The 19,565-nt window shown below is 40.2% G+C and overlaps 1 protein-coding gene across 7 annotated transcripts in view; it reads right to left on the reverse strand.

The window, feature by feature from the left end:
• Positions 1–19,565, reverse strand: part of sash1a (SAM and SH3 domain containing 1a) — a 159,919-nt gene that overhangs the window by 45,627 nt on the left and 94,727 nt on the right. For 2 of the 7 annotated variants that reach the window (XM_013911207.1, XM_005734458.1), the window contains exon 1: positions 1,640–2,288. The exons of the other annotated variants lie outside the window; for them this stretch is intronic. In XM_013911207.1, the coding sequence (XP_013766661.1) occupies positions 1,640–1,747 (108 nt within the window). In that variant the 5' untranslated portion in view covers positions 1,748–2,288. Of the gene's footprint in view, positions 1–1,639; positions 2,289–19,565 lie in introns of those variants that run through there. 7 annotated transcript variants of the gene reach the window in all.

Genomic DNA, 19,565 nt, shown 5'->3' on the forward strand with positions numbered 1-19,565 from the left:
GACCAAATCCCAATTCAAAGGGCAAGCTCTCAAGCAAAACAAAAGGCATTGAAATCCATAGTGGGTTGGTTATATATAGCATCCATTTTGCTGAAGGAGAGCGCGGTGTTCATTGTGTTCAGAATCTCACGATGTGTTTAGAGATATGAGCGTGAGCAAAGTGTTAAGCTCAAGGTTCCCCGTGAAATGATTTAGTTAAATGTTAACAATTTAGAAATGTTTTCCAATACGTAAAGAAACACTGTAGTTAAGTGCAGCATTCTAAACGAGCAGAAACTGAATCATGTAAGCAAATTAAACAAAAGCAAAGAAATACTGGCCTGGAATGAAGGGACATTTCAGTTTAAGTTTGCAGAACAAACAAAGTAATATCTCATAGCCCTACGCGCCAGATGTTATGTTATGTTCGTTCTTTTCTTTCATCACGGTCGTTAAATCAGTTATGGGCTTGCCGATTCTGCTAAAGACACTAGTTTTCAGAAGCTGGAGGAGGCCAATCTAATCCCATTCGTTCACATTTCTGAAATTTCTTGCACAGCAAAATAGGAAAATAAGATGATCTAAAACTACAAACTAATATGGGAAAAAAACAGCAACAAAGCTGAGGTCAGTGACATTGGGTTGTTTCTTTGTTGTTCTTTTTCAGTGTCCTTCAGGCTGTTTCTTCATTAGATGGCCAACTACTTGGAATTCAAGGTAAAAAAAACAAAACAAAAACAACAATGCTGTCAAAAAAAAAACAAAAAAAAAAACTTTCCAAGGATAGGATTTTATTTTCACTGTTATCGTGTTTGAAGCAATGGGGGGGGAAAAAAGACTTCAAAATGATGGTAAAACATTGGAGTGTATGCAATGCACTTTAGCAAAACTTGTTGCTTTTCCCTGTATACGTGATTCCATTCAAGGTGAAAAAACCAACAAAAGAGAGCAGCCTATCAGACATATGCCTCCAGAGGCAATAAATCTAGATAAATTGCGTGGCTGGGAGCCAGGTCTAGTGTCAGCATTCTCCTTCCCCATATACACACAGTTCTGTACACCATACACACATCCTCAGTATCAGACCAAAGGGACTCCAGTGTCTATAGATAACAGATCTATTGCATCCCATGTAGGCAGTAAAATAAAGAATGCATTGAAAGCCACACAAAACATTGTTTCAGGAATTTGGTTTCCTCAACACAGAACAACTCTGAAGTGATAACGATTTCAAAGCATAAACCTGTAACATACACTAAACTTCACTTGAATGAGATAACAGCAGTTTACAAAGACAACAGGAATCTCAAAACTTCTTAAGATCTAGAGGACCCAACGGACCCGCGTCCATAAAGGGTAACTTTTCAGTGCATAACACACCACACACAATCAACACCTGTTTTCTTTGATCTCGGACTGACTTGGCTGTATGAGCTCATCATTGGCAGCCAACTCCAGTAGAATACAAGGCTACACGCAGAGCACCGATGGATTTGGAACATGGGCCTGTTGGAGAGAGCTGATGCGTAATTTGCATACACCTATAATTCGGCGAAACAAACACTCATTTCGCAATACAAGTGTTAAAGGAAACAATTTCAGTTAGTTGCGAGTCTGTGATGTCAACCAATTATCACGTCACCCCTCCCCCCAAACTTACCAGCATCCCCATAACGTCCGACCACAGTTGGGAGAAACTGTCGGACGCAGCAGCGCTATCTGCCTGAGGCTCATCGGAAGGCGCACCGGTCCCCTGATCACCTTCCATAATGTTAGAAAACTTTGTTCAGAGTCACACCAGTATTTTGTAGCTTGCTTCCAAGCCCACAGGCAGGAACCTTAATCCCCAGCAGTAAACAAGATATCGGTGCCAAGGCTGTTTCACAGACAGTTGCCCTTGACGCACTGGTGAAATGCTCCAGCATTGCTTGGCACGATTTGAAGTTTAGTGCGCAAACTGCGTCCCGACATGTTTAGCAAAACTCCGAGAGAGAGACCAAAGGTAAAGAAAGTTGGCCTTGAATTATGTAAACCCACACCCGGTCATTCGTCTGAAAACTCTCAAGCGCGGTGTCCCCTGCTCCACAGTCTGCAATGCACGGATCCGGTGCCCCGGGGTATAAACCAAACCCCACAACTGAGGAAGAAGAAGTCGTCGAAATGGGGCAAAAGTTTCCGAAAAGTTCACAAAATCCCCCAGTAAGTGTCACAAAACTTTCAACACTGCAACAGAGAGCACACTCAATCGTATTTCCATTAAAAATTCGAGTGAGAGAACGCCCGGAACACACAGCAAAGCCTCCAAACAAGGCGCCTCCCCCTCTCTTCACCCCTGCTCCTCTCACTCCCTCACTCTCCCTCCCCCTACACACCCCTCCCAGCATCAGGAGTACAATGTCCCGGAATTAGCGCACACTAGTGACCAATTATTCACATGATCGATACATTTTCCCCTCCAAATGAGTCTGTTGCATTTGATTGAGTAACCAACTTCACTGTAACCTTAAAAACAGACTTTGTTTAACCCTCCCCTCAAATTTCAATCATCTGCTAGTCACTGACAACTTTGCAATGCCCAGTTAATAATCATTTTTATCTGTCTATTGCTTTCTGTGAATAAATTTGAAACTAGACTTTAGAGTTTTGCTAAAACTGAGTTCATTTAAGGGATTCTGTCAGAGAAATCGCTTTAATCACATGCTGACATGCCTTCCACCAATACATCTCTGCAGCCTAGTGAATAGGGAACGTGAACAAAGCACATTCTCCACACAATTGTTAGAAAAACAAAAAAGCCTATGGGAAAAAAAATGTTTTTAAGAGGTTCATGCATGTGGTGCCCTATGCCCTCGTAAATCTGTACAAAACGCTGGACAATGACACCGAAACACTAGACTTTTATTGAACCGTAAGATTCTAACTTGATTTACATATAGTCCAACAGCTATGTGATTTTTTTTCTTTTTTTGTGCCGCAGATGCTATTTGAATAAAAGTGGGAGAGAGATACTTTATGCATAAGCATGAAATTGCACAGCTACCCTGTCTGATCAGCTGTTTGTTATGCTCTACCAGCAGGCAGGCTTCTCTTTTGTAATGAAGTCCTGAAACACTCTGGCTCTCCCTGTTGTTGTCAAGAGCATATTTTCTATGAGCAGCTACAGCTGCCAGAAATAACGGAAATTAAGAGTAAAATTGAAATTTCAGTTCACACTAAGCTCCAATTCCTTGTAGTTTCAAGTCAGCATAAAATACTGCCTTAGCTGCTGTTTACCACATAACTCTGCCACACCAGGACAAATTTATTCAAAAGCAGCATAACCAAAGATGAGATAGCAGACAGAAAATTTGTCAACCCCACAATCTTTTGCGCAAACATGAAAACAGTTACACAATAATCCATAAAGCTGCAGTTTTGCTTCGAGAACTGCTGTCAATTATGCAAAAGGCTCCCAGATTTTACTTTGTTTATAAGCTGTTTATTACATATCAGTAAGGCCTTCCCCAAACTGCAGTGTCTTCTTTTAATCATCATATCATTATCAAAAAAACAGTTGAGACTGTGGTCCTTGAAAGTGATTAAAAGCAGCAGATACAAAAAAAGAGGATGTCAAGATGTTGATAAGCAGGTCATCTACCAACTGGAAGGTTGGCAGTTCAATTCCTGGCTCAGATAGCCTGCATGTTGAAATATCCTTGGACTAGATACTAAACCACAAGTTGTCCGTGATGTATCCATCAGAGTTGGTGTGTGAATGTTCGGCAAAGAGCTTAGGCATGGAAAAAAGTAACTGTATGAATGTTTGTGTGAAAGGGTGAAAGAGGCTTGTGATAAGAAAGCACTTTTGGTGCTCAAACTGAGTAGAAAAGTGATATATAAGTAGAGTCCATTCAAGTCCACAGGATTAAGACTAAAGGTCTGTTACACAAGATTAAAAAGTAATCTGTGAAATGATTTCAGTCTAGACTAAAATGTTGGACTCCACAACACAGCACTGTTTGTGTAGCTAAAAAAAAGAATTTGATTTTGCTGCTCTTCTGGGACTGTTAATTCCTTTATATACAATATCGCGGTTTTAAATTTGTGTCGGTGAGCAATGGCTTTGGATGAGTGGCAGCTGCTCAACAGTGTCCTGCTTACAGTCTAAACACACAGAACACACGTTCACACAAGAGCAGCTTTGTTGGACTACATGCGGAAAGTGCGGGGCTCTGCACTACTGACTCGTATTTGTAACCTTGGAGTGGCAGCAGCAGCAGCAGCAGCAAGTGGCAGGACTACTAGTGTTTATAATGGCATTGCGTCATTGCTCTGCCCATCAGCTCTCCTTTGTTGCTACAGAATGCTAACTATGTTTGATTTGTAGGTGTGATTTCAGAGCACCACCCTGATTTCCCTATTATTTTCAGTTGGATTGAGCTCTTTGGAGTCGTGCCCTTAAACACACAGACACACAAGCGCACATATCGCTCAGTATGTACAAACACATGCTGGAACTCCCTTTACTCAAAGACAAGAAAGTGTGACCCCCACCTGGAGTTGCTGCAAACAGAGGGGTCAAACTATTAATGAGAGGAGGGCATCTGTTGACTTATCAAACACTGCTGGTGTGTTGTCTCTGTGTGTAGCTGCCGAGTTTTACTCTTTTCACACTAACCACTATTCAAGGTGTCATGTTGCCAGACAAGAGGAAATAAAACTTACTTCGCAGATGCTAATTGCACATGTTAACAGTCTTTTCTCTCTCGACAGGCTCTTTGGAAAAGATTCAGAGTGAACATTTGGTCAGAAATGAGGATAAAATGTGTAGCATATGAACGTGCAGAGGATACACCTGCAAGCAATTCACGGTGGAAATCTGTTGAGAGGAATGGAAGAATGTATTTGATGGTTCTCAAAATATATAGATGGCTCCGTCAGGAAAAGGGTGATGTCATGAACATAAATTGCTCAGATAGCATATTTTGAACAGACCTCTTGAAAGCCTTGGGGCTTGACTGTGATTGATCGGTGTCAATTGCTGTACTTATGTCGACATCTTCCCCGTCTTTCATCTTTTCCCATGTTTTAATTCTCAGTAATAATCATTTTAATGTCTTATTAAACCTCATTTTAATATTATTTTCTGATCCTGGTAAATTGTGGCACAGTTAGAAAATTGCACCGTCACTAGGATTTAATTTACATTAGGAATCCTGAAACTCAGTTCTGCATGTGTGTGAGATTATTTGCTGATTGTTTGCTTATTAGCAGAAGCTGGTCAGGGCTAATAGTCTGACAACTAAAACACTGCCTAAAATGTTTACTTTCCAAATAAGAAATACCCTTATTCGTGCTTTGTACTCTATAAACTGCCCCAAATTACCTTCAATTAAAGCATGATTAGGGCTTAGAACTGGACATTGTGATGAGAATGGGACCAATACTGCTAAAAAAAGTTCCACTTTCTGGAAAGAGAATCACGTGTCCTGCAGCTATCAATACAGGCATGAATTGAGAGACTCCTATACAAACGTTCTCATTCGCCATGGTGAAAAACAGACAGCATGTCTAAACAAACTCACAGGAGATGAGAGGAATCATTGCGACTCGGCTGAAAGTACGTAACTGTAATAAGTACAGAACTGCTGAAAAGTCGAGGTTAAGATAGGTCATGGCTTTTTCACTTTCAACACCGAGTTGTTAGGATTCCTCAGTGGAGTGATGAAGAGAGGAATAAGGGATGGAGACGGCAGCTCTAAGGAAGGAATGAAGATAGACAAAAAAAGAATGCATATCATGTTAAAGCAAAGCAGGGCTGGACCTCCGCTGATAGCGAGTGTGACCCTTCCTGGAGGTCACCAGACCTCGGGGCTTTAAAAATAGCTCCACAGGGAGTCACAAACCCCACTGGCAGGGTGGGGACAGATGTTCATAAATATGGTGGAAAGACATTAAGGCCACCATACTTGAGTGATGCCACAGATGACAAAATAATAATTACATGTATATATTCTGTTAGATCAAAAAGAATATGATTACTCAGTTTACAGCTTTCATCTTTTCAGGATTAAAAGGTATAAATCAGTAAAAGTCTGGTGACATTTTGTTAGTTTTGCCCTTCTAAAACAGGCTGGAACGCATAAAAATCAGCTCTTCATAAAGCAATTAGTGGAGCCGACAGGATGACATCCAGTCCTGTTATACGAGCATGACATGACTCATCATCACCTCTTCTCACCCTGCACTGCTATATTTTCCTCCTTTGTTCAAGTTAACGTATTTAAGTTTACACTCAAAGCTAATTGGATCCAAAGTCTTGAACCCTTATCCCTTAGCTCTCAGGCTGCTTTCTCTTGATAAATAATTGGGATCAAGATTTTCGCATCATTAATTCTTCTTAGTCGATGGGTCAAAGGCCTGACAGTCCCTTGGCATTTTCTGTGAGCTGTTCAGAATGTGAACGTTTGCCTTTCCTATTTATCGGTGTGTGTGCATATACATGCATGCTTATGTGCATTTCAATGTACAAAAAAAAATGTGTGCGTGAGATGAACAGAGAGGCAGGCCAGCCCCAGTGTGCTTCACATGCGCGTGAGAGTTATCATGCAGACATGCGATAACTCCCACACAGACCCAATTAGCATGACAACTAATTACTGTTTCCTTGGTCCCCTCCCTCAGCTAAGCTAACTCATTAAATTAAATCAACACTCTGGTCTGAAAACAATGCTTTGAGGGAGTAATAATGATCGCCTGCCACTTGCTATTTATGTGTTCTAGGTATTACTTTTCATAGGGCGGTCAACCATAACACTGGAGCCTTTTGAAAGCTGAGAAAATGTTAGCTTCAAATATCAACACAGGAATTACCTCTGGGCTAGAATGAGGCAGAAAGCAGAAAGAAAGAGGATGACAGCTGAGAGTGTGTGAAATAAGCACACCGAGTGATATGCATGGGCAACAGGGAGAATGCTGAGAACAACAACAAACAGATATAGAAAAAAAAGGAGATGGTCTGCCTGGGGTATGAGGCGCATGTGATAACCAGCTGTGCATAGCATTGAGCACACTGGAAAAAAAAAAAACTTCTCAGAAGGCTCATACAGTGTCTGGTATGTCAGTAAAAACAGTCTGGATAGTGCTGTCAAAAAAATGCCAACTGGATAATATTATGTGCTTTAATGAGATGCAGGAATTCAGGGAAAAGGAGAAAGTTTGTGTCACTGAGATGTAGAAAGAAGAAAAAGTCTGGAATGAAGCAGGAAGTTCTCAGTGTTACAACATGACCTTCTAACACTGTTGATAAAAAAGGAAAAAAAGACAAAGCATTTTCTTTGGAATCGCTCTTGGTGCTCATTTTGTCCCCTCCTCATGTTTCATTTAAGGGAATTAAGTTGTAAGACTCTTGTGTTTGTTGGCCACCACTTAAGCATGCATACCACTGAAAATGTCTACACGATAAATAATATCACCGATGGCCACATGCATATGCGAGTAGCATTCGCAAGTCTTCATCCATGCTTTCAGTAACGCACTTGCAATTGCAGGCCCCTTTATTGTGCTTTGTGTAATATAAAAACAAAGCATATTTCCGATAAGCCCCGGATTCCCACATTCTCCATGCAGTGCAAGCCTCTGTGGCCATGTGGTAGCTGATTAAGTTACGCCATTGTGCGTGTGTGACTGAGATTCCAGCGCGTTTTAATCAGGCCCGACTGAAAGGACAGATGTTGTTTTTGATGTGAGCGAATTCCAAAAGGTACGAGCAGCACAGAGCAGCCGGTGTTTAGCGTGCGTGAGCTTAGTGATCATTTGGATGTATGTATGCGGGAAAGACTAAAGGCCATGGAAGAAGAGTGTGCTGCATCTGTGTCAAAATGGTGTCCGCAGGAGTGCTGGGAAAAAAGTAAGCTAGCTTGTTTGAGTCCACGGGTGCAGGTGGAGGCGACGGGCTGGTCTCGCTAGAGATGGAGGTCATGAAGCTCGGCCGGCAGCTGCGTCGGTGTCAGGGTGGCACTGCCAGGGTGACTGCTAATGTCCAGTGAGTCATCTCACTCTGTGTACTGGGGGTCTGCACTAGATGCACTGCGACAGGCTAGTTTTAGAGAATGGGAGAAATCCAGAACTGAACACAAAGTCCCACAAAAGAAATTATACTTGTGCTGACGTATCACTATGCAAATATATATATGTACACAAATGATTACAATTAAATAACTTTAGAATAAATTTAGAATAAACCTTTTCAGCAAATATTTTCATCAGTACAGTTTTATAATAAATTATACTAGACTGATATGAGTACAGTCACAGGGTGTCATTCACTGTCTACATGGATGCTTGTTAACTGTTATCTGGGCAGCAACTACTTTAACGTCTATAATGTGTCTAATGAATTGAGGCAAAATAAAAAGGACGTTTCATTAAATATAAATACTTTAACATGATTTTTTGAAATTGAATTCCTCACATTTGTTAGATTTATTAAAACTTAAAAAAACAACTTTCACCCTCTTCATATTCTTCCACGTGCCTTTATGCGAGAGTGAATATGGGACATAGTGGGTCCCCCTGCTGTTGCCTTATATATTTACAAGCCACAGTGCGCATGCCCTCCTCGCCCTCTCCTCCATGCAAGACACTGGACTGTTAAATGCTCTTGCACATATTTTTATGTCAAATCAGCCAGGCTGCCATATGTTAGCCTCAAAGCTAGATACAGTAAAAATAGGCTTGGCCCCCAATGTTATTAATGACCATGTGTGCTGTGAACACGCTGCATAATTATCCCCTGCAGTTTTATCCAAAAATCAGTTTTATAGTACTGGCTTCAGGTTTATGGGACTCAAATACACACTGAGGAGCAGAGGCATGCATGCACACTGAAGCTTATGCAACCAGAGAGGGGAAACGATAACAAAGCTTTTCCTTTACTATACAAATCCAAATGCTAACAAGACAGTAGCCAGTGGGGCTCAATAAAGATTTCATGGGTCTGTCTCTGCTGTGTTTCTCTGCCCAAGTACTCTCACCTGTTGTTGCATCTGATGTTAGTGAGAATTTAAACACCACACGAAGAACAAATACTGGTCCAACATTCAATTACTGAGCACTGCCTGCAGTGAAATAGATACTTCTTTAAAATCTGGGCTGTAAAAACTAGGTGTGTATTATTTAGAGAGCCCATTTCATGGACCTTTTTCACAGCAACCACTCTGACATGAATTAGGGGAGATGGGAGTTACAAATGAAGGTTCAGGTCCATTTAGATGTGAGCCTTCATTAATGTGACTGGTAATTCTTGCATTTAGTGAGTATTTCATGGCAAAGCAGCTGATGTGAAAAAGGCCTGTTAGTGGAAACAAGAAGACAGAACATTCAGGTCCTGCAGGAGCACAGAGAGACGGCGCTTTTATGTGTATGGCGCGGAGAAGAGTTCCTGTTCTAGAGATGCCACATTATCCCTGGCACGCACACACACACACACACACACACACACTGTACAGACACAGCGCACTAACTGTCAAAATAAGAAGCAGCACGCAATCTGCAAATCAAATCTAAAATACCTCAAGCCCAGATTTATCATCTTTTCAGTTAGCTATGCATCACGAGCATTTACAGCTTCCTTCACTATCTCTGTAGATTTATATCACTTTGCAAGCAGCAAACAGAGATGGCTGACATTTGGTTATGTATTAGATGTTATAATAACTTGTTAGTCAGCCAGCTCCAGGCTGCTGTGGTACACCCTTCTGTAATTACTGTCAGCATTCACGCAGCCATCATATATCTCACACGCACACAACCCGCAGCACACGATCTGTCACACATATTTGGCCATTTGCACATTAAAGGAAAATAAACAGCCATGTTGAAATACATGCTGACTCGCACTGGTGGATGGATATCAAAACCTCAGCGCAGAGTGCTTTTCAACACAAACATGTGCCCTAATGCTCTCTGCTGTTAAAGTCTTACTGGTAAAGATATTGGTATGCACTCGACCAGTACCACAGTTGAATATTTTCCCAAAACTAATATTTAATTTCAGGAGTCAAAAATGGAAAAAATAAAATACATTTTTTTTTGTTCCCTCGCTTGTGTGACAAAACCTCTATTTAAACAGAGATAATGGGATTTAAAACCTCTGCTGCTTTGCTCACAATCTGATTCATTTTCTTATGTTTTCAATTTTCAAACTGAATAATTCAACTATAAACACTTTATTACCACATTTATTTCTCAGTCTTAAATCACAAATTCTCTGGTGAGGCCTCTAATCAATAAACTACATAGAAATACATTTTTAGATTCTTCTTGCTAATAAGATAGACATGAAATCTGAGAAAAGGAGAACAAAACTACTGTTTAATAATAGATTAAATTACAGATGGGCACAAATTAAAAACCTTAAGCTTCAAAGCCCACAGTCCATTGGCTCTGTTAATTTAAGGCTTTGCTGGTATGGTTTGGATCCATTTGTCCCCTTAAACGAAAGGATTGAACGAAAGCTTCTCTACCAAGATGACAATGTCCACATTCATAGAGCGTAACTAGTAAGTGAATAGTTTTGTCAAATGAAAGTGATGTGAATCAGATGCTGTGGCTTTTTGCAGTCCCCCTGGTCTCCATGGATACTGAACACCTTCTGGAGATTTGGACGGTGCTCTCTGCTACCATAATCAAAACACCCAATGGGTGATATGTTTTGAAAGAATGGAGTTAATCCCTCCAGTAAGAGTTTCCGAAATTTGGAGAGTCGGTTCCACGACCACTGAAGCCGTTGTCGCATTGTGGCTCAACACCTCAAAGTGACTTGGTAGATGTTTTTCCATTAATTTCGATGTTTCGTTAAGTGACCACAAACTAATAATCTACTAGTGTGAAAAGTTATAAACCGTGGCCTCTGTTCTTCAGAGTAAATGTGTAATTCTGTACACCTCACTTTGCTTTCCACATTTAACTGTGGTCTGACAGCATGTACAGTATGTGGATTGGTTAGAGCACATTACATAAGACATCCCCACTGACACCAGCGGCTAGTTCGGTTAGCAGTCTATACTTCACCACAGCGCTTTCACATTTCCTTTCCAATATTTTCTGAGTCCTACTTGTCGTTTGTCTTTCCACTGTCCATTTATATTTCCTTATGCATCCTGGTGGGACATCGAGGTTTATGCTTGCACATGTATGTGTTTCAAGCAACCAGTATCTCAAATAAAGAGACTTAACGGCTGACATAAACATCAGAATTTAAAGTGGATTTTTGTGTAGATACACTTTGATGTTTAATTTAATAATCACAATTTGAGCAACATAATTCCATTTTCTTACGAAGCAGCATAGTTGATTGTCAAGCAGGATAATCACTATACCAACTGTTTAAAAAAAAAAAAGAGATAAAAAGACTTCTTTGTCTAGGAGTAACATGTAGCAGTTTCAATCCGTCTCTGTCTGTCTGGCTGTCTACTCAAAACTCAACCACACAACACACAAACATAATGCAAACTCAGCTCAACCACTGCAGCCCTCCACTTTCACAGGAATTTCCCCCTATTTCGGCCCAGAGGATCCTGCTTACACCAACAAAATATGAACCCAGTGGCAGCATTGAGCCACAAAAAACACAAAACAAAACATGTATATTTTCCCAATGACTTAAAGGGGTTCACATGGTGATGTACAAAGCACTGGTCAAACTTGTGGATTTTGCTGTCAAGCAAGTACTTTCAATGCTCACAGACACAGTTTTCCTGTTCTCAGTAATCTGCTTCTGTTCAGTAAAGCCTTTAGGCCTTTAGTTTCAAAACTGTAAAGCGATGTGTGTGTTTTTAACCATTTTTCAAAGTATATGAATGGACTTCACTGGATGTAACATTAAGGATGCCTCTATACAAGTGCTGATATCATAAATAAGTTTTTGTTCTAGAAACATACAGATACCTTTAGTACGTTTTTGAAATCCATTGCCAAATACTCCCAATTAAAAACGGGGCGTCTACAAAAATCTTTAGGAAAAATTGACAAATCTCAATTTCACCTCTATATTTTCACCTTGCCAACAAACATGCCAACATCCGAGCCACCTTCTCATCTTTGTGTATAGCGCATAGAGATGCATGGCAGGAATTAGTTCTTTTCAAAATCCCCCTTTCCCTTCTGCCATCTATAACCATAATTATTCCATAAATCACTACAACCAATAATTGAAAAACACAACTGTCACCTTTGCTGCCTATCTGAATGTTTTTAAACCACATTTTTGTTCTGTAGCTGCCTCATTGAAACAAAACCTCTGAGATGGTAAAGTGACTTAGGTTACCATAGTGATGGCCCGATGTTTGGCAAACCTGTGTTGATGCTCGTTTCGACCTGACGAGACCTCATTATGGGCTGGTGGGGAGTCCTGTCTGAAATCTCTGGCCCAGACAGTCACTCAGACCTAATTAAACACACCTTTCTAAATCTGACTCGATTCCTTCGTCACTCTCCGTTATCCACGTCCCTGCAGATCTAATCAGCGTGCAACCTGCCAACTTACAAACACAAACAGCAAGAACAAAAACCCCACATCCACGGTAATAAATGACACAAACGAAACAGTCGGTGGTCATTAGCTTTGTGGCTTAAATGGTTGTCCTTCCTGTCTGGGTTAGAGGCCAGCCAATGCACCAGTAAAAGGCCTGCTCCTTTGCCCACTCTCCCTTCTGGAAGAGCGAATCTTCTCTGAAGCCAACACAACTCAGCGGGACCAGAAGCAGGATAAAGGTTAAGAACCCCATGGAGATAAAATTCATGTCGGTTAAAGTAGAGGTTTGGCTACAGATTAATTTGCCTCGAGTAAAGACATGTTTCTAATAATAGTTGCTGCTTTTGAATAGATAGGTTTCCTTACTGATAAGTAAAAGATGCTATAAAAAGAAACAGGCAATCCAAAAATGGGACAGTTATTAGTTTTTAAGTGATTTTGTTATTAATAATATTTTCATTATTTTTATTATCACCAAAAAATGTTTCCTGTAAAGGTGCCATGATCAAAACTTGGCCCATATTTGCGGAAAAAAAAGGGGGGGAAAAAAGAAGAAAAAAAAGAAACCCTGGTCGATCTAGTAGGTTTCAAAATATATAGAAGCAAGATAAAGAATGTGGCAAGGCACTGATGGTCAGAGGGATGAAATCCCCCGGGGGACATCCAAACACACATATATGCGCTCACAGGAGGCCTGAGTTGGCAGAGAGATTTTGTGCCGCAGGGTTTGGTTCTGAGCCCATGCTGGCTAAAAAGAGATCCATACCCTGTGGCGCTTACCTGGCATTTAGCCGAGACCACTCTTTGATTATACAGAATTTTGTTTCTTGCACCATGTTGTCAGTTTCTAGAACATTTAAACAAAACAAAACATACCAACCATACCATACCAAAACAAAACTTCATACCACTCTGTTTTTGATCAGTTGTATAAACCTAGAAGTAGTTCGATATAAAAATGGACACACCAAGAGGCAAATGACATGAAATATCATTACCAAATCCCAATCCAAAGGCACACACATGTGAGCACATATGCTCAAACAGTGACACCTCAGTTTTAATTATTTTCTCTCCCTTGCTTTCCTTATACACACAATTTTTCCTCTTCGTGTCAAAGCCTGGAATATATTGAAGGACAGCTGCAAGATGATCTGATCCAGATGATCTCAAAGGAAAAAAAAAAACCCCAAAACATAAGCACACATGGTCTATAAAGCACAGACCTGACGTGAGCAAAAGAAAAAAAGAAAAGTTAAAATGATGGCTTAGAAACTTGTGTTGTTTTTTTCCTTTAATTTGTCATCTGGCTCATTTTGTCTTGTGACCACAGATAAACTCCAACTTCATTCAGGTAATTCACATGTCACTATAATTAGAAATAAATGAGCCATGTTGAGGTATCTCTGTTCTCCAGGTACCACACAGTAAATTGCCGACTGGCTCTTGTATACCTCACCCTGCTCTCTAGATTCAACTGTGGTCTGAAAACATGTAGTGCATGTGGATTGGTCAGAGCACATTAAGCACTCCTACTGACATCAAGAGCCTTGACCACAGCTAATTTAACTCCTTTGATTTCCTTCTTAGTTGCATGTGATTCCTACCACCGTCCTCTGACAATTTATATCGCTTTATGGCATCACATTTACACATATACATCTATGTGTTGTCTGAAAAAAACAAACAAAAAAGAGCATAACTTAACATTTTAGGTAACAAAACAACCTCTTATTTTGGACTCAATTGCTGTGTGTTTCAGTCTGTAAAATATATTTCGCATGAATGGCAGTATGTGATGCCCCAAAACCTGCATACATCCTACTGCATTAATGGTGCCTTCACAGATGGGCAAGTCACCAATGCCATGTGTGTGAATGCACCTCCATGTCAACACAGATGCTGAACAAGCTGGATGGTCCCTCTCCTGTTTACGCACTATTGTACAGATATTATTATTTCAACTAGTTTAAAATTGTAATTACACAGTTGGTTTCATAAAAGACTGGGCGATAAAACACACACACAGAGAAACGTAAACCTTTTCTAACCTTAAAATGTGGGGCATCAAATTTAAAATGAGCATATACTTATTTTATTTAGCATTAAAGTTTGATATGTTGTGTTTGAAATTCAGTAAATATGGGGTAGAATGTATAGCACAGCAAACAACCTATAAATACATTTAATTTATTGTGATACAAAATATAAGCATAATGAAATGCAAGGTTTTTCCACTAATTACCAAATTAAGAGGCCACCAAATAATATAACAGCATACATATGTACCTGGTGACAAAACATTTACTTTAGTTACTGAGACAATTTAAGCATGCATGGTACTTACACTATATGGGTGTTAAATATCTAAAGGAACAGATTTACTCACAGAAACAGGAAAAGAAGGAAAAGATCTCCAAGGATAAAATCAGAAGTGCCCAACACTGCACTTTACTTTAACTGGAGCTGGAACAAAGTCTGCTTCGATTTTCTCCAACGTTTAGCTCAGTCATAACCTCAGCTAGACGTCTGATTCAGTCTGTTTATGCACGCAAATGACTGGCATTAGAAACCCATGGACATGTGGTGGAAACATGTTTACAGCTGTGGCCTCGGTTTGGGCTATGATGTAATGGCAAAGAGAAAGGTGGGGAAAAGTTTGCCTTTGTCCGTGACTTGAAAATAGGGACGTTTTTGGTAAACCATGATGAGAGCAAACGATTTAAATAGGAACGTAAATAGAAAACATTGATTGAGAAGTGGATAGAACAAAACGGGGAGGTTAAAAGAGGATGTTTCATGGGTCCAGGGGGTAGGAAGGACCAGGGTAGGACAACACACAGCTGGAGCAACAGCTCCCCCTGGGGCAAAGCACTAATAATGCTTTAGAATTTCTAGGTCAAGTTACGTTGAGCCATACAATTAGCCATGAGAATAAACCACTGAGAACTGAACAACATCTCAATATATTCCATGTTCTCCTGGGAAAGCTTGGGCTCTGGCATTCAAGTGTCTATTATTTTCACATGTTCAGTTCAATTCAATTTTATTTGTACAGGGCCAAATCACAACAACAGTTGCCTTAAGGCGCTTTATATTGTAAGGTAAAGAACCTACATAATAGGTTAATAATAATACAAGGAAAACAGAGAAAACTCTAACAATCATATGACTCCCTGTGAGCACGCGCTTTGGCGATAGCAGGAAGGAAAAACTCCCTTTTAACAGGAACCTCCAGTGGAAGAACCAGGGGGGAAATCAAAGGCTCTGCCTCCCATTCTACTTTTAAATACTCTAGAAACCACAAATAAGCTCACACTCTGAAAGTGAAGAGCTCTAATGGAGTGAAATGGCACTATAAGGTCATTAAGATAAGATTGGGCCTGATTATTCAAGACCTTGTATGTGAGGAGCAGGATTTTAAATTTGATTCTGGATTTAACAGGGAGCCCGTGAAAAGAAGCCAATAAAGGAGAAATGTACGCTCTCTACAGCACCATGTCAGTGCATGACACCAAAAGCACTGACATGGACTAAAAATGTAGATGCTGACTGTAAACTAGCATCTGCATGATGTGTTGGGCCAAGCCCTGTCCATAGAAGCCCCACCCGGAACCCACAGGACCCAAGGCATCCAGTGCCAGCGTCCTATGCCAAATCCCACAAAAGGCCCCATACCCCAAAGGGTAGGCTGTTTTGACAGCATACAAGGCAAGTACACGATATTTGTAGTTTCTGCACATCATAAGTTCAAAATAATAGCGCCTAATTTTTCGTGGAAACTGGGTTGTACTGATTTGTACTTTCCTCTGTTCTCGCCACACTCTCAACATACCGTTTTATGCGTTTACCAGCCAGCAGCCATTACACACCCACCTTCGAATGACACATCAATCAAGGCAAATGCAAACACGATAAATAATTCACCCATTGATTCATTAGTGGCAGTTGATCCCTCGATGTTTCATAGTTCACGACTCATTCACACACCAACAGGTTCATGAGCACACGTGTGCTTGCAAATGAGCACAGGCACCGTGTACTTGGCTTAGAAAACACACACACACAGTATGCGGTTCACGAATGCGGTTGGTACTCTTGTGATCATTTTTCCATTCATGCCTGGTAACACAGCTGTCCTAGGAAGAGGCAACCATTCATTTATGAACTGACTGTTGCTTGAATCAAGAGCAAAGCCTGGACTGTAGTTCAGCAATCTGGACAGAAAACCACTCTGGAGGGAGGGCGCAAGCTGTGTTCACATGCTAGATGTCACCGCAGTGATGCAGCTGGTGTGTTTAAAAGCAGGAGGACGTAATGGGTTTAAATATCCGATAACAATATGTGTACGCCAACAACGGCCCACAACATAGGCATAGATGATGAGGTTACTACCACTAAAAAGGCAATGGGATGCGTGCAGGTCTCAAAATAAGGTTCATCAGTATAACTACTAGGTTTACTTACAGGAAATGCTTTCATTATTATTTAAATTACAGCACACAAAACTGATCTTTTCAAAACACTCTCACAAATGCATGGAAAATCTGCATTGCATACACTAAATAATGCTCTCTGGTATTTATTTCACACATTAGTACTACCGAAATTCACTAAAATTTAGCAAGAGTCATCAAACATGGATCGGATAGACATGCAAAGAATGTTTGCTGCACATGTAAAAAAAAAAAGTTACATTTGAGTTGGAATATTTTTCTTGTTACCAACTTTAAATAAACATAAAATCACGAAAAAAAGGTTGCCAAGTAGAAAGTCTCGTGCAATTTTTGATATTTTGCAGTGAATCACAGATAAATGGAAAGAACATTTATCAGTTTCACACATTAATCTCGAAGAAGAAGAATGCGGTGATGAGCACAAGAGAAAGAAAACTGCTCTCTTCAATAACTCAACATTTCCAAAGCTTACTCCCAGCCTTTTTGAAGTGTTTTTATACCGTACAGTGAGAGAACTAATACGCTGTCACTGTTTAAACCACATTAGCAATATGACCAATGCCACTTACAAATTTTAAGCAGTAAAAAAAAAAAAAATGGAGTACTGATATATTGGCCAATATATTTCTGATAGACGAACCCATTTATACACATGCTCTGTCACAGATATACTATGAAGGCTAAAGCCTGTGATCATTGTTTACCAGTTTTCCTGCAATACATTTCACAAACTAGTTAGCATCAAGACATCCTTTGGCTCGCTCTGATACATACTCTGCTGCATGTGCTAACAGTGCTAAGAGTATTGTAAACAATAGAGTCTGAGTGAAACTATGTAATGAGACCGTTTCAAGTAATGCAGTTTAGTTGTGATCAAACAAAATATGTTTATTATATGAAGTTTATTATATGAAGTTTATTATATGAAGACATATCTGCTAATAATATTTTCCAGCTTGTATATTAGTCTGGCTTTACAGTGTTAGGATGTATAAAGCATATAAATATGGACGTGACTCATTTTAAGCCAGTTCATATTTTAACTATCAGTTCAATTGCTGATTAATTGCTTCCCGAGATAAAATTCTCACTTTTGGGAAGCTGGGGGGGGAGAGACTGCATGCTTCGTACTGCACTACAAGACTTTAAAACTAACTGACACAAAAGGAGTCAGTAAAAGGAAAAACGAAACATTTTGGAGAAAAAAAAATATTGTCAAAGGAATGGCTTTTCACCACTAGGCAGTAACAGTTAATTTGCCTATTCCTCTTCTATGTACTCTCAGCATTGGCTTTGGGAGTAGGGCTTTCTTGTGTGCATGTCAGAGCTCTTTGCCATGTTGGATGCTGGTGATTTGTGATGCCTGTGAAGGATCAGAAGGAGGGGCTTCGGGGGGTCGGCAAAGCTGTAGTGTGAGAAAGTTCTGAAGGCGAACACTGGCTGCAGCTGATATGAGTCTCCCGGGACTTCCCCTCTGCTGAGGTCATTCCTCGCACTCCAACACTCGTACATCACTGCTGACATCACCACTGATCCTTGCCAAACCGTTGCCACAGGCAACACAAACAGGAAAAAGCATGTGTGTGTGTGAACGCTTGTTGTTAAATAAGACCATTAAACTCCGATGGTGTACTGAGTGACGAATGATGTGTTATACACAATCGTGCAAAAAAAGCCTATCATCCATAAAAAAAAAAAAATACATTTAATATATTTCAATATTAGCTCTGATCCAAATGCCTGCAGCTGTTCTGCGTGTTTATTATAGGTGAAATCTGTATTAAATACACATTATAAAAATAGCTGTGCAATTCTTTTCAAGAAAAGACTGTGCTTTTCATTAAAACATGATGTTAACATGTGTTTAATGTGTCTCTGCAAGTTTGCCTTTGTGTTGGTACATCTATGTGTGTGAGTGTGTGTGTATGCCTGCCGCCTTTCCTGCACCCCCTGCTGTGCCAGTCAATGCTTAGACTCTTGGGAAGTGAGGCGGCAGTGCCAGCAGTAATCAGAACTCTTTGTATCCACACACAGGGGCGAGCTATAATCAGGGAATGTTCTTTAAACAATAATAGCTATAATCCTCTCATCTCAATATGATGTGTAACCTGCTCAAAACTTGGATTTTTGCAGGCGATTTATACCTGGCCTCCACCTTGTTTCAAAATAGATTTAATGAGCTTTCAAAGCCAGCTTTCATAATAATTGCTGAACCATAGAATTACAGCAGCCAGAGCTACAGAAGAAAAAATGACAGGGTGGAAGAATAGCGATAATCTTCAGGGATAAGCTCAGCAATGCACAGCCCTTTGAAGAATACCTACAGAGAATCAAGCGTGCAGGACCCTCTGAGTATATGCAACTACCACGTGTATGCATACCCACAAATTCTTTTGATAGTAATATATACTATAGATGTATTCAATGTGACAACTAATAAAACTGATGGTCGATGCAGTGACTTCTGATTCCTTCACTCATTATATGCCTAAAACAAAGACTTCAGTGTTGGTTATTAGCAAAATTTTAATTAAATTTGCCAGGACTCATTCAGACAGAAGCATGCGTGCACACACACACGCACACACACACACACACACACAGTATTAAAAGCA

This window comes from Pundamilia nyererei, unplaced genomic scaffold (assembly GCF_000239375.1).
Source record: "Pundamilia nyererei isolate P.nyererei 1_Seehausen unplaced genomic scaffold, PunNye1.0 scaffold00058, whole genome shotgun sequence".
Classification (NCBI taxonomy): Eukaryota; Metazoa; Chordata; class Actinopteri; order Cichliformes; family Cichlidae; genus Pundamilia; species Pundamilia nyererei.